Source organism: Prionailurus viverrinus, chromosome D1, assembly GCF_022837055.1.
Source record: "Prionailurus viverrinus isolate Anna chromosome D1, UM_Priviv_1.0, whole genome shotgun sequence".
NCBI classification, from domain to species: Eukaryota; Metazoa; Chordata; class Mammalia; order Carnivora; family Felidae; genus Prionailurus; species Prionailurus viverrinus.
In genome coordinates this window covers 10225481-10240218 of record NC_062570.1, presented here as the reverse complement: position 1 = coordinate 10240218, position 14738 = coordinate 10225481, and the positions used below count along the sequence as shown (strand labels likewise).

Genomic DNA, 14738 nt, shown 5'->3' with positions numbered 1-14738 from the left:
TACTTAAGAACTCTTTGAACAACAGCAACAGTAGGCTGTTCATAAAAGGTCTAATGGAAATCATTTCCAAACTCATAAACATTCTTACTTTATAGTCTCCCAAGAGCCGGTTCCTCTCATCAAGCTTCCTCTGCAGATCCACCTGCAAGAAGGAAAAGAATTAACTGGTACAGAGATATCGTCTACCAACCCCAGTAGGAAACCAGCTACTTAGTAACCAGAGTGGATGTTGGCAATTAGAGTACACAGCACAGAGAGGGCAAGGTTATGGTAAAAACACACAGCTGCTCTCCGTGTCTTGAGTGAGATAATCAAACTCTCAAACCACAATTTAGCCTCTCAGTGTCCTCAAAGTTGAAAGGCTCAAGGCCAATGTAGTATGGGCTTTCAGCCAGGAACAGAGATGAGTCTGACAGGAAATAAAAGTAATTGCAGACACTGAGGGCAGGCATCCCAGAAATAAGATAAGAGAGATTAATTAGGATGGCAGATGTAATAAGACTTCATGCAGTATCCAATTTTGCTACTGGGGCTCAGTGAGGTCAGAGTTCATTCATTTAATTTACATTCTGGTTGTGTAGCTCGTCTTTGTCCATATTTGCCCTCAGCAGTTCCTGTTTGAGCTGAAGAACAGATGTGTCCTGCTGAGTCAGCCTCTGCTGCAAGGCATCCTGGGGGAAAAGAGCATACTCACTATTACTGTGGTCCCAATTAGTCAGTCAGCCATTTGTCACTCTAAGGTTTAACTTCCTGACTGCATATCCAGCATTAATTCTGGAAAACTAGGACACAAAAAGAGGGGTCTTGCTACAAGGAGATGAAGAGGAATTTTTCTGTCCCCTCCCGGGATGCTAGCAACCACTGTCTTACCTAGCTGAAGGAAACCTGATTTTTCCTCCCCCCATTACTCATCCCTACCCGCCACTGCAATCCTGACAGCATGCTGTCCTAGAGAATCAGTGGCCTCTGGGATCAGATAGATCTAGATTCAAATTTCAAGTCCACCACCTTCACGACAGTGACCATGGACAATGCCTTCTCCTTCCTTCCACCCTGGCTTTCAAATCCATTTCTTGGGCACATAACTACTAAGGAGCTCTTTTCCTTCTTTGCCTTTCCCTAGAGGGCTGGGCCCTATTGCCGCCTCCTACCCTATTCATATGGAACCCCTGGAATCACTCCCACCTTGCTTTCCAGAGCCCTGCTCCCATTGCCTTCCAATTCCTAGTGTGGACTGGGATTGGGATTATATTTCCATGCTCAGAACTATCACTGGGACTGATGGTTTCTCTTCCCAGTGTCCTACAATCTTACCAGCTTTAGGGTGTCTTTCTCTCAACTTGGAACCTCTTGTTTCCTACCAAGCCTAAGAAAAGGTTGGTTGTACACACTTAAAAGGGTCAGTAAGAACACATTTCTCCAACCGTCATGACTTCAAATGGAACTAATGGACTGCAGTGTATTTACCCTGACTTTTCTCTTTTTACAGACTGCAAAGAAATGGTGCAGGCTCTGGAGAATGTGAGAGCCCATTCTTTTTTCTTTTTTTTTTTTTAATTAAAATTTTTTATTTTTTATTTTTGAGACAGACAGACACACACACACACACACACACACACACACACACACAGAGAAAGAGCTGGGGAGGGGCAGAAAGAGAGAGAGAGAGAGAGAGAGAGAGAGAGAGAGAGACAGACAGATAGACAGAATCTGAAGCAGGCTCCAGGCTCTGAGCTGTCAGCACAGAGCCTGACGCGGGGCTTGAATCCACGAACCATGAGATCATGACCTGAGCCCAAGTTGGATTCTTAACCTACAGAGCCACCCAGGTGCCCCGTGAGATCCCCTTAACTGTGCTGTCAGCCATGAAAGTACATGGCAAAGGTAGTCCCAGATGCCCCGGGCATCAGCAGTTCAGAGGAACATTTCCCAAAGTGTGCTCTATGGGATGTTAGTACATGCTGCAGGGGAGAAAAGGCACTTCTGTGGTTAAGAATTCCAAACTCTTGGGGCAGCTGGGTGGCTCGGTTGGTTAATCATCCAACTTCGGCTCAGGTCATGATCTCATGGTTTGTGAGTATGAGCCCTGCATTGGGCTCTTAAAAAAAAAAAAGAATTCCAAACTCTTTTTACTCCAACCTTTTTATGACAGATTTTCTCAGGTCCTTTACTAGGCTGTTATTCACTGGGACTCTTCAAGCCTACAGGGCATTTCTCAAACTTATTTAAGCACAGAACACATTTTTCTGAAGTATCTCAAAGGACTAAGGCTACAAAACATACTCTGACAAATGCAGCTGAGTTGCACTCTAGTCCAGCCTATGGATGGGAGTGTAGGGACGAGGGGAAAAGCAGCAGCTTAAGAACATCCTTTTCTATTTCTAGGTGTTTCTTCGATAGGCACACTCCCACTGGGGTGAAACAACACCTATTCAAGACTGTTAGCTAGAGCACTGTTTGTATCACCAAAGACTGGAAATAACCTAAAAGACCAACAACAGGAAGTGACTAAATTATCATATATACATACACTGGCATACTAAGTGGCCATGAAAGACTTAGGAAGGTCTTTACGTACTAAAACAGAATGATCTCCAAGGTACGCTGCTAGATGGAAAAAGAGCAATGTTTCAAGCTGTATGTATGTATTGTATACTGTTATGGGGGGGGGGGTTGTATACATACGTATTTATTGATAACTGGTAAGTTACCTCCAGGAAAGAGAACTAGGTGACTGGGGCAGACAGGGCTGGAAGACAGACTTTTCAAGGGTTATCCTTTTATACCTTCCTCACTTTAAACCATGTCATAGTATTAACTATTCAATGGGGTGCCTGGGCAGCTTTAGTAGGTTAAATGTCCGACCTCGGCTTAGGTCATGATCTCACGGTTCGTGGTCAAGCCCCACACTGGGCTCTGTGCTGACAGCTCGGAGCCTGGAACCTGCTTCGGATTCTGTGTCTCCCTCCCTTTCTGCCCCTCCCCTGCTCACGCACCTCCCTGCTCGTGAATGTGCACTCTATCAAAAAATAAACATTAAAAAAATTTAAAATATAGTATTTACTATTCAAAAATGAAGTAAGTTAAATTTTTAAGAAGACAGTTTTCTTTAGAATGGAAGAAAACTGTAAAACCTGATTGTTTTTACATATAAAACTACCAGGGTGGCACAGTACCATGGGCCCTGACTACCAGAAATAAGCCTCAACAAAACAAAGGTCTTTTCCTCAACATTTCACTTCCCATCCACAAAGCACTTGGCTTTACTAATACCCCACAGCCCGTTAAAGGCTCCAGCAAATGTATATAAGGCCATAGGACCCAACTACCCTCCTACTGCCTACTCTCAGCAGTAGACACCTTTACCAGGTAGAGTTTATTTAAAGAGTGAAATGTCTTCCTTTTTACCTTTATCCCCTGTAAGTTTCTGGCTTCTTGTTTACATTTCAGCAGCTCCTTCTGCAAACCAAATATAGTTAGATCAGATGGTAGCGTCTGGGTTGCTTCAGAAGCATTACCTCATTCTGTCAGTAAGAACACAAAACTCAGATAACCAGTCCACAAAAAATTAAGCCTCTACTGAAGCAGAAAGCAGGTCTGCTCCAGTCAGTAGTAAAGGCTGACTCATGGAGACAAGAAGGAGACCTATTCCATTCTTCCCTGAGGTACCCAGGCTCAAATGCAGGTCGAGGAGAGTCCTCCAAGAAAGAAGACACCGTCCACTCCCATAGGCTCTCATTCCTACAGTTAGCACTCTTCACTGTCAGGCAAACTTCATCATAATAACCTAAATCCCCCTTACTGACATATACAATCATATCTTAACATGCCTGCCCCCAATGTCATTTGTTCAGCAAAGGGTCAGAGTGCTTCTGATTCCCCAAGTAGGCATTATTCTTTGTAAACTCAACAAAAACACATTTAGCCCAATGATGAAATACTAATTATCCCTCCCTTATAATAGATTAGATGTATGGACATAATTGTCACTAGGAAAGAGATTTTAGGAGAGGAATACCTATAACTGAGACCCTACCCTCTTCTTTTCCTATTGCATCACATCCAGAGTTTGGAATTAACATATCTAAAATGGGGATTCGTAACATGTGCTCCACAGATGGGCTCCAAAGTTACTCTATTAAAAATTCAAGTCAGCAAGTATGTGTGTATGCACTCATACATATTCCTGGGGAGAGGGTTCATGGCTTTACTCATATACCTAGAACACCAACAAATTAAAAACCCACTGAACTAAAAGCATTCTGGGAAGAAATCATTATAAAAAACCATACTGGACTATAGTTAATAATACTATATGGTGTAGTTGAAAGTTGATTAAGAGAGTAAATGTTAAAAGTTCTCACTGAAAGAAGAAAATGTGTACCTGTGTGGTGATGGATGTTAACTGGACTTATACTGGTGATCATTTCATAATATATACATATAACAAATTAATATGTTATACACCTGAATCTAATGTAATGGTGTATGTCAACTATAAAAAAAAAAAAAGACCGTACTAATATTAGATCAGTTTTTAGTTAAAAAAGAAAAATTATGGGGCACTTGGGTGGCTCAACTGGTTAAGCATCAGACTTTGGCTCAACTCATGATCTGAAGGTTTGTTGAGTTCAAGCCTCACGTCAGGCTCTGCATAGACAGCACAGAGTCTGCTTGGGATTGTCAGTCACCCTCTCTCTCTGTCCCTCCGCCCTCCACTCTCTCCCCCCCAAAATTTTTTTTTAAAAAAGAAAAAGTATGAAGCATTTAAAACATAAAAAGTAGAACCAATGACACAGATACCTATCATGATCACCAACACTGAAGAGACAGTACCTTTTGCCATATTTAGGACATATCTCTCTCTTTCAATGAAAGACATAAAACAGACACAGCTGACGTCCCAAATCTGCATCCCTTCCCCTATACCCATTACTGTTCCAACAGTGCTGTATAATATTCCCATGATTTTTTTCAAAGAGTAAAATGCACATGTTCTGACATACCTTTAGGTCCTGATTCTCCTCCATACTCTGATCCAGACGACTTTGGATTATAATCTGAATAGAAGGCAAAAAGAGATGACTATGTAGCTATGTTGTGAAATTCAGAGGTCATTTATTTAACAGATATTTCCTGAGCACCTTTCCAGGGCTAGCCCAGTACTATGAACACAGAGGACAGGAAGCAGTCCCTCCCCCTCTAATGGAAGTGTGTACACATGCAGTACAAGTAGTGACTATGGGTGAAGTTTACACACACGCGTGTGTGTGTGTGTGTGTGTGTGTGTGTGTGTGTGTGTGTGTGTACTGGGCACAGGGCATCGGAGAAAAGGCAAAAGTATGACAAAATGAAGTTTGCCTTATAGGTAAGTTATGGCTGCTGTTTTGCAGAAAATGAGTTAGAGGAACACAGGAGAGGAATGAGGAAACCAACTGGAACGCTGCTAGAATCCAGGATGGGGGCCTGAGTTAAGGTAGGGGCTGTGATAATGGAGAGAAGTAGACAGAAATATATAGAAAGTGAACTGACAGAACCTGGTGACTGACTAGGTACAGAAGAAGGGCCAAAAGGATTCAAGGATGATATTGAGATGTCTGCTTTGGGTATCTGGGTGGGTGGATAATGATAGACAGAATCCAAAGGGGCAAGGAGTTTTGGTGGTGGGGAGAGAAAAGCTGTTTAATTTAGGACTCTGAACTGAAATGCTTATGGGACACAGAAGTGGAGATAATCAGCAGGTAGTTAGATGCTGCACATACAAATCCCCAACTCCGTAGAGAGCAGTGAGCCAGAGATAAATACTTGAGAAGCAACATCTGAGTCAAGCAGGAAGTGAGTGCAGCCATGGAGGCAGGTAACACTGCCCAGGTCGATGTTTAAGACAGAAGGCGGTCACCAGTGGAACTCTGAGGGGCACCAACATTTCAGGCATAGGCAGAGAAAGAGAAGCTTCAAAGGGAACCTGAATGTAAGCGCTGTGAGGGTAGGGTCTTAGGTCTGCTTTGAGATCACCGTATCTCTAGCACCTCAAAACAGTAGCTGGCACTCAATAAATATTTGTGGACGAGGGATGGAGGAAAGATGGAACAAAGAGTAGTCGAGAAACTTATGAGGAAAACCAGGAGAGCTGGAGTCAGGGAAGAGAGCATTTCAAGACGGTGTGGACAACAGAGTCAAAGGCTAAACGAAAATCAAATACATAAAGCAGATTATCTGTGGTCCAGTCACAAGAGAAAGAGCTCACCAGTTGTTCCTCAGGATTGACTCCCGGTTCACAGAGGGCCAAGGGCCTGTCCTGTTCATCTTCAGGTAAGGATCCATTGAGCAGTAAGGCCTGAATAACCACAAAAGTAGAAAGAAACCGGACTTGCATCAGATGAATGAGTGCAGGGTTGAGCTTGGTAAGCTTATCCCAAATTGAAATCACAACTGGGCTTCCTCTAGTGATCTCCTTGGTAATTTTCGGTCCTTAGATACCTCCTATTGCTCATTTTGGAACTATGGAGAGTTCCTTTTGTCAGTCCCATGCTTAGGCCTCTCTCATCTCTCTGGATGCACCTGGATCCTCTGCTCCTTGGTCCTAGTAAATCCTCAAAAATCTAGAACTTCCCTCTCAGAAGTTACATTTCAAACCACAGCTGCTCCAACTGAACTCTACCAGCTGGAAAGTGAACTAAAAGTAGTGTTGAATTATCCCAGTTTAGAAAGTTTATTATAGGGGCACCTGAGTAGCTCAGTCAGTTAAGCATCCACCTCTTGATCTCCGCTCTGGTCAAGATCTCATGGTTCGTGAGTTTGGGCCCCACGTCGGGCTCTGAGCCGAGAGCACAGAACCTGCTTGGGATTCTGTCTCTCCCTCTCTTTCTGCCCCTCTCCACTTGTTTTCTCCCTCCCCGCCCTCTCTCTCAAAATAAATAATCAAACTTTAAAAAAAAAAAAGGAAAACTTTATTATAATGAATTACTTAAAACACATTTAGGTATGTGACTCTTGATGTCAAGGTTGCGCGTTCAAGCCCCACACTGGGTATAGAGATTACTTGAAAAAAAAATCTTAATAAAACATTTACAGCACTGACTTGGGTTTGTTTGATTTTTTTGTTTGTTTTAATAATTGTGCATTTTTACTCCCTAGGGCAACCTGTATAGAACAAAAATGAAATCAGTTACAGAGAGATGTCCTCATTCATTTCCACTCCCCACACCAGGCTTTGTTTTCATTAGAATATGAAGGAAGGGCAGATTTACCCTAAAGCTAAGGAACCTCAAACCCCAGGCCCCCCCCCATATGCACTGCCCCTCCAAAACCCTATATTTAATATTGTACAGTCGAATTTGAATGACAAGAGTCTGAACTGCCTGGGTCCACTTATATGCAGATTTTTTTATACATAGTACAGTACTGCAAATATATTTTCTCCACCTTATGATTTTTTAAAAAGTTTTTATTTAAATTCTAGTTAGTTAACATACAGCATAACATTGGTTTCAGAAGTAGAATTTAAATTTTTTTTTAATGTTTACTTTTAAGAGACAGACAGACAGACAGACAAAGCACAAGTGGGTCAGGGGCAGAGAGAGAGGGAGACACAGAATCCAAAGGAGGCTCCAGGCTCTGAGCTGTCAGCACAGAGCCCGATGCGGGGCTCGAACTCACGAACCGTGAGATCATGACCAGAGCCAAAGTCGGACGCCCAACCGACTGAGCCACCCAGGCGCCCCTGGTTTTAGGAGAATTTAATGATTCATCACTTACATACAACACCCAGTGCTCATTGTTCATCACTTACATACAACACCCAGTGCTCATTACAAGTGCCCTCTTTAATGCCCATTGCCTACCCACCTCCCCTCCATCAACCATATATGGTATCCAACATTTAAGTCTCTTCTGGTTTGCCTACCTCTCTTTCCCCCCCTTTCCCTTATGTTCATCTGTTTTGTTTTTTAAATTCCACATTATGAGTGAAATCATATGGTATTTGTCTCTGCCTGACTTGTTTCGTGTAGCATAATCTACTCTACTCCATCCACGTTGTGGATGGCAACATGAAGTGCATGTGGATGCAACATGAAGTGTTGCAAATGGCAACATTTCATTCTTTTTCTTTTTTTTTTTTTAATGTTGATTTATTTTTGAGAGAGAGAGACAAAGTGTGAGCAGGGGAGGGGCAGAGAGAGGGAGACACAGGATCCGAAGCAGGCTCCAGGCTCTGAATTGTCAGCACAAAGCCTGATGTGGGGCTCAAACTCACAAACCATGAGATCATTACCTGAGCCGAAGTCGGATGCTTACCTGACTGAATCACCCAGATGCCCCAAGATTCCATTCTTTTTGATGGCTCAGTAATATTCCATTGTATGTGTGTATATACATGTATACATACCACATCTTCTTTATCTGTTCATCAGTCGATGGATATTTGGACTGTCATAATTTGGCTATTGTTGATAATGCTGCTATAAACGTTGGGGTGCATGTGTCCCTTCAAATCAGCACTTTTGTATCACTTGGGTAAATAAATACCTAGTAGTACACTTGCCGGGTCATAGGGTAATTCTATTTTCAACTTTTTCAGGAACCTCCATACTGTTTTCCAGAGTGGCTGCACCAGCTTGCATTCCCACCAACAGTGTAAGAGGGTTCCCCTTCCTCTGCATCCTCGCCAACACCTGTTGTTTCCTGTGTTGCTAATTTTACCCATTCTGACAGGTATGAGGTGGTATCTCGTTGTGCTTTTAATTTGTATTTCCCTGATGATGAGTGATGGGGAGCATCTTTTCATGCATCTGTTGGCCACCTATGATGTATGTCTTCCTTGGAGAAATATCTATTCATGTCTTCCACCTGTTTCTTGACATGATTATTTGTTTTTTTCCTCATGATTTTCTTTTCTCTAACTTACTTTATTATAAGAACACAGTATATAATACAGATAACATTCAAAATATGTATTAACCAAATATTTATTAGTAAAGCTTATGTGATGAGGGAGCCACAGGCAAGCTGAGGGCAAAGCGCAAGCTGACGCCCCGCAAAGACCCCACCCCCACCCCCCGCCCAGGTGGCACATGTGTGATATTCCTCAGGCACTCCTGGGTGCCCAAGAACAAAGGAAAGGAAAAACCAAATAACTGATAGAGATCACAGTCGTGTAGGACAGGAGTCTCCATCAGTTTATAAATGTCTTAGTAAAATTATAAGAAAAAGGCAATTGTGGGGCGCCTGGGTGGCTCAGTTGGTTAAGTGTCCAACTTCAGCTCAGGTCATGATCTCACGGTTCATGAGTTTGAGCCCCACATCACGCTCCATGCTAATAGCACGGAATCTGCTTGGGATTTTCTCTTTCTCTCTCTCCCCCTCTCTTCTCCTGTGCTCTTTCTCTCTCAAAATAAATAAACTTAAAAAAAAATTTTTTTTAAAGGAAAAGGCAACCTTATCATTAGCCTAATGTCCAGAAACCTATAGACTCAGTTTCCTGGAGCCCCAACATTACCCATCCCTCCACAGTGATGTGGGGAACAAAGGCAAGAAGGGAATGGCAGGTAAAATTAAGTTTCCTTATAACCTGCAGCCCAGGGACAAATACTTGAGATAGGCTGAGTAGAACGTTTCTCCAGGAACTCCCTCCTGTCTTAATGTTAATGCCTCAGTAGAGGGAAAAACAACCTTAGCTTGACAATAGTTAGGCCTCCAGTATCTTAAGAGTCTTCTTGGGGAACTTGGGTGGCTCAGTCAGTTAAGCGTCTGACTTAGGCTCAAGTCATGATCTCACGGTGAGTTCCAGCCCCGCATTGGGCTCTGTGCTGACAGCTCAGAGCCTGAAGCCTGCTTCAGATTTTGTGTCTCCCTCTCTCTTTGTCCTTCCCCTGCTTGTGCACGTGCTCTCTCTCTCTCTCTCTCTCTCTCCCTACAACGTGCACACGCACACACCCTTTTTCCTTTACCTCCCCAAACTCCAGTGTGTAATCAATCACTCCTCACAACCCCAGTGCAGCTCTTTCTGCCCAGTGGCTCTGTCCCCGTGCTTTAATAAAATCACCTTTTGCACCAAAGATGTTTCAAAAATTCTTGGCCATCAGCTCTGGACTCCCCCCTGCCCCACACTCCAAAAATGCATCATTATGATCAACAGTCAGCTATTAGTAATTACGTTTTAGGGGAGTCAAAAGTTACATGCAGATTTGCGACTGTGCAGGGCATGGGTGCCCCTCCGCGCCACCCCTGAGTTGTTCAAAGAGAACTGTACTCATAGTCTGTAATCTAATTTTTAAAGAAGGCCCCCAAACTGTATTCTTTAGCACTCACAGAACTTGGAACTACCTATGCAGGTAGGTAATTTGATACCTGTCAGCTTGGTGAAAGATTTAAGAATGTGTCCCCATTTTATATTTCAATTCTGTCTCTATTCAATCCAAAGAGTTACAGAGGTTAAGTCCTGTTTCAATAAACAGAACACAAATTGCATCACAAATGCTGGGATATAAAAACTGTTTGAAATCTAGCCACTGGTTGGTCTACCAAGCACTAACTAATAATAAGATTTTATTTAATAAATCAAACGAGTTCGGTTATCCCCCGGAGCGTGGCCAGAGGTATAAGAAGACAAGTTTAAGAAGCCACAGGGCTGCAGGGAGCGAAGGGAGAGCAACATCACAGAAATACTAACTCTCATGGCCACGTATTCAGCAGGCTCTAACTGAGGCACACAGTGAGTCAGAAATCCTGGACGTGGCTTAGCATGCAACTTGCTTATCAATGAAAGAGTTAAGAAGCCTAGTGGATGCTGTGAGCCCCATTGTATTCTATTAATGGAATTGAATTCTCATTGTGATCATGTGGCTGTGAATGAAACAACTCTGTTTGCAGGGAATATTGGGATGCTGACTTTCTGCCTGTCGAATCTCTTTTTCTGTCCAACGTGCCATCGGATTTCTCCCAGACTGAAAAATGCAAACCAAACTGAAAGCCAAACTGATGGATATCTATGTTCATATCATGCAAATTATCCTGGGAAAGACCCACTTGGGCATAATCCCAAAGTTAGCACACACAAAAAAATTCCATTAATTAAACCAGCCCTTAATGGAGTGGCAGATAAGGGATCTCAAATGCAAACATTTAAAAAATAACAAAGCAAATGGGGAAAAATCAACAACTCTCCTTGGGAATGTTTAGGCATGAAGCATTCCTCCAGCCCTCCTCAGCTCCTGGGGCATACATTATGCAAACTGTTTCACCGGGCACCAATCTCCTTTTTTCTTTAGGAACCCTTTGTACCCCTTGGCTGGCTACTGGGAGCACGCCCTCCACCGCCTGCCGGCTGCCAGAGCCACTCACATAATGTGGCCTTTGTTTACGTATCCATAAATATTTGACAATTCAGAAGCGGTGCAGTTCCCAGCACAAACAGAAAGGAATATTCCTAGGCAATTTCAGGGTCACCAGCACACTACAAGGGCTCCCCAACACAGGGACAGACGCACAAAGAAAGAGGATCGGGGGTCATTCAGGGTAGGAACTAAGTCAAGTGGGTCAGTGGGCCTCTGGGAGAGAACTGCCGAGCTGGCAAGAAGGTATAGAAAAGACTGAAGGGCTTTGTTGCTCGAGGAAAACCTCCGTTACCTGATCATTATGGCTCGGCACCCGCTTGCACATGCTTTAGGAGGGAGTTAAATCCCTCAGCTAGACTCAAAGGGAGACCTGTGGTATTACTGGCTTACACTCTTCCTGCCGGAGAATTCCTAGGGAAAAATTTCTGACTGTTCACAGTGCCATTCTTGGGTGAAGCCGGCAACTGCAGGTCTGTAGCTGCGGACAGGGGAGAAACCCACCTGCCGGCAGAAAGCCAGAAAGAGGGTCCATGATGGCCCCCAAGCCTGCAGAAATCCCAACAGCCGTGCATCTGTACAGCCCATTTAGGAGTCCTCATACCCGAGGAATGTTCTGCTCTTTGAGTACTTCTCCCTCTGAACTCCCCATTCAACCCTGACCTCATGCAAAACGGAGTCACTGTATTTTCAGTGGACACTGGTGACTTAAATAATCAACTGTCACACCAAGGATAAACCATGCGGGAAAGAGCTACCTGTAATCCTGATATCATTTTCTTTGCTTCCTCCATTTCTTTTTCTAAATGTTCTTGTTGTTCCAGCAGCTGTTCTTCCCATGAGGTCTCCAGACAGGTCCCGGGGCTGCCTGGTCGCCAATCTCGGGAAAACGGAGAGTCTGTCTCCTCTACAAAATGAGAGGGGGGCGTATAGTTCATGTTGGAGCAAACAGTTGCTGGCAGAAAGCGTTCACAGTCTCTCTGCGCTCACAGGTCTGGGTCACTGGCCTTCTGAACCTGTCCTCACTGCACAGACTGGACTCTCCGCTAGGTGGGGTTGTGAGACATGAAGAACCCACTGTTCCCTCAGACTCCAGGCTGGGCCGGCTGGAGGCATCACTTACTCTGCTGGGGAAACTGGTCCCCTTCAGAACCTTTAAGAAGTAACAAGACACCCTCCTTGGGAGTCTTGGTATGGGACACATAGACCCTACTCTTAATTCTCTACAACTGACATCCCAAAGCTGGATTCTGCCAGGTACAAAGACAGGAGCTTTGGAAAACCAAATTCCTGTTGGCTGTTGTGGAGCTTCAGGGGGGAGACTTCAATTTAATATTCCTTGGACCCTTCCCTCGTACCTGAGCCCCTTTCACAAACAACACTGTGTGAGTCACACAGGAAACAAACCAGTGAAAACACACTTGCGTAAACTGTTCAATCTTGCTCCCTGGTTTTGTTTTATTTTCCTATGTTTATGGTCTCTTTTCGCTGGTTTCTGTTTCATCCCATCTAATTGTGTGCACACCATTAAAAATGCATTATGGAATACCGAAGGGTATAAACTCTGAGTAAATGTCTTCATTTGTCGGTGTGAATGTAATTAGGTAATTCCTCTGGGTTGCTGTGAAGATTGAATGAGGTAACTTGTGTGCAGGACTCCGTGGTGCCTGACCCAGAGCAGTCACTCGGTAAATGCTCTCCCTCCCCAAGGTCCCAGGAGTTTCCGAGTCAAAAACATGACTGACTCTTTGGAGCTAATGCCAGGGATAGTGGGAGGGATTTAACTCGTTTTCTTCTGAGGGCTTCAGTTTTATTACAACCCTTAGAGATGAATAAAACTCTATTGAAATCACATGCTTTGCTGCCTCCTTCCTTCCCTCTATGTTTATGTAAGAAAAAGGAGAACAACTGAGATGTAAGGAGAAGTCTAAACAAAGGGATCCCTTTGTGGTCCTTTCTGTAGTCCAAAACCTGGATGTAGACCTGCTTTTTAGCCTCCCACAGATACCTCCACCCATATTATATGCTCCTGGTTCAAACTTAAGTCAAAGGGTTACTGGCATTATTTCCATAACACAGGAATAATAAAAACTGTTTACTTGAATGAGGCTTCAGACTGCCCCACAGTCATTTCCTAATTCATAGGCAGCCAGCAGAGGAAAGGCCTATCTCCCTTGCTGTAAGATTTTGGACAGCTGTGACATCAGAAGTGACATTCTGCAAGAGGATAACCACATTCACTGGCTCAAAGACATCAGAGCCCTTTAGAGCTAACCTAGCATGCATGGACTTTGGGGAGGGAGAAGGCCAGGAAGTTTATAGGTAGATAGGATCCCCCAAGCCTTCAAGGCAAGGGCTGTGGCTTGAGCCAACCCAGGCACGCTGACAGACAGTACCTGTTCTGTTCTCTATCCCTTCAGAGGGAATAATCACAAAATCTGCCTTCTCCTCCGACTGGGTTATAATGGACTCGCTCTTTGCGCTGTGGATAGGACTGGGTGAAGTCAGGCTGTGATTGAAGGAAAAGGAAGAGAAATGATTACTGTGAACAGCGGTTTGGAAGCCAACTTTCATAATTTATCCCAGAGACATGTTCTTACTCATCTTCCTCCTAGTGCCTAACACAGTCCCCAGCCCACAGTATGAATGGACATTTGTTGAATGGGTGCAGGATGAACTTACTGAAGGAATGAAATGAATGTTGAATGAAAGAATGACCCAGTCCTAGGAAGTCTTTGCCACAGCAAGGCTGCCTCAAAGCCCAATTCATAAAGAAGAGATTTACTGGAAGGACGGATAACGTAGCATCTTAAAGAACCCCCAAGTTTTGTTTTGTTTTTTGTTTTTTGTTACTTACCATCACCTCCGTCCCTGGGCCCAGGTTCAAAGACTGAAGTTAACGTGTGTCTTAGTAGTTTTGGGAGCTGGAAGGAAAAATCTACTTCCAATCCACTGGTGTCCCACAGACACAAGCATCACCAGCAGAGTAACATGGTAGATCAGCCCTAGGCTGATCCCGAAGGAGGGGGCAATGCTGAGGGTGATTCAGGGGGAGAAAAGGCCAGAGTGTGGACAGTGCGGGGCTGGGCAAAGGGGCAGTGATACATCAACAAGGATGGGACATGATAAGGAAAACGGGAAAAGACTTGCTCGGCAAAGGGAAGGGTTTACTTGATTGTACCATCAAAGAGTTACTTAGATCCCTGCTACACCATTTGTGAACTGTCATCAGAATCCTCTCAGCAACTCCTAAATTATGATCCAACTATCAGCCTTGGGAGGGACTGCTGGGATTGTCAGGGAAGACGAATTTTAAAGCCACACAGAATAACAGCAAATCTACGAGACAAGATAGGAATGGGAGGCTGATGTTTCCATCCGATAGGGGAAAGGAATCTGAAGAGC

The 14738-nt window shown here is 43.9% G+C and overlaps 1 protein-coding gene across 9 annotated transcripts in view; it reads right to left on the bottom strand.

Moving 5' to 3' along the window:
• DIXDC1 (DIX domain containing 1) overlaps positions 1-14738 on the bottom strand; it is a 74161-nt gene that overhangs the window by 13147 nt on the left and 46276 nt on the right. For all 9 annotated transcript variants that reach the window (XM_047877476.1, XM_047877481.1, XM_047877478.1 and 6 more), the window contains 7 exons: positions 13730-13842; positions 12092-12240; positions 6248-6337; positions 5007-5060; positions 3409-3459; positions 567-671; positions 89-142 (listed from right to left, as the gene is read on the bottom strand). In XM_047877476.1, the coding sequence (XP_047733432.1) occupies positions 89-142; positions 567-671; positions 3409-3459; positions 5007-5060; positions 6248-6337; positions 12092-12240; positions 13730-13842 (616 nt within the window). The remainder of the gene's footprint in view (positions 1-88; positions 143-566; positions 672-3408; positions 3460-5006; positions 5061-6247; positions 6338-12091; positions 12241-13729; positions 13843-14738) is intronic.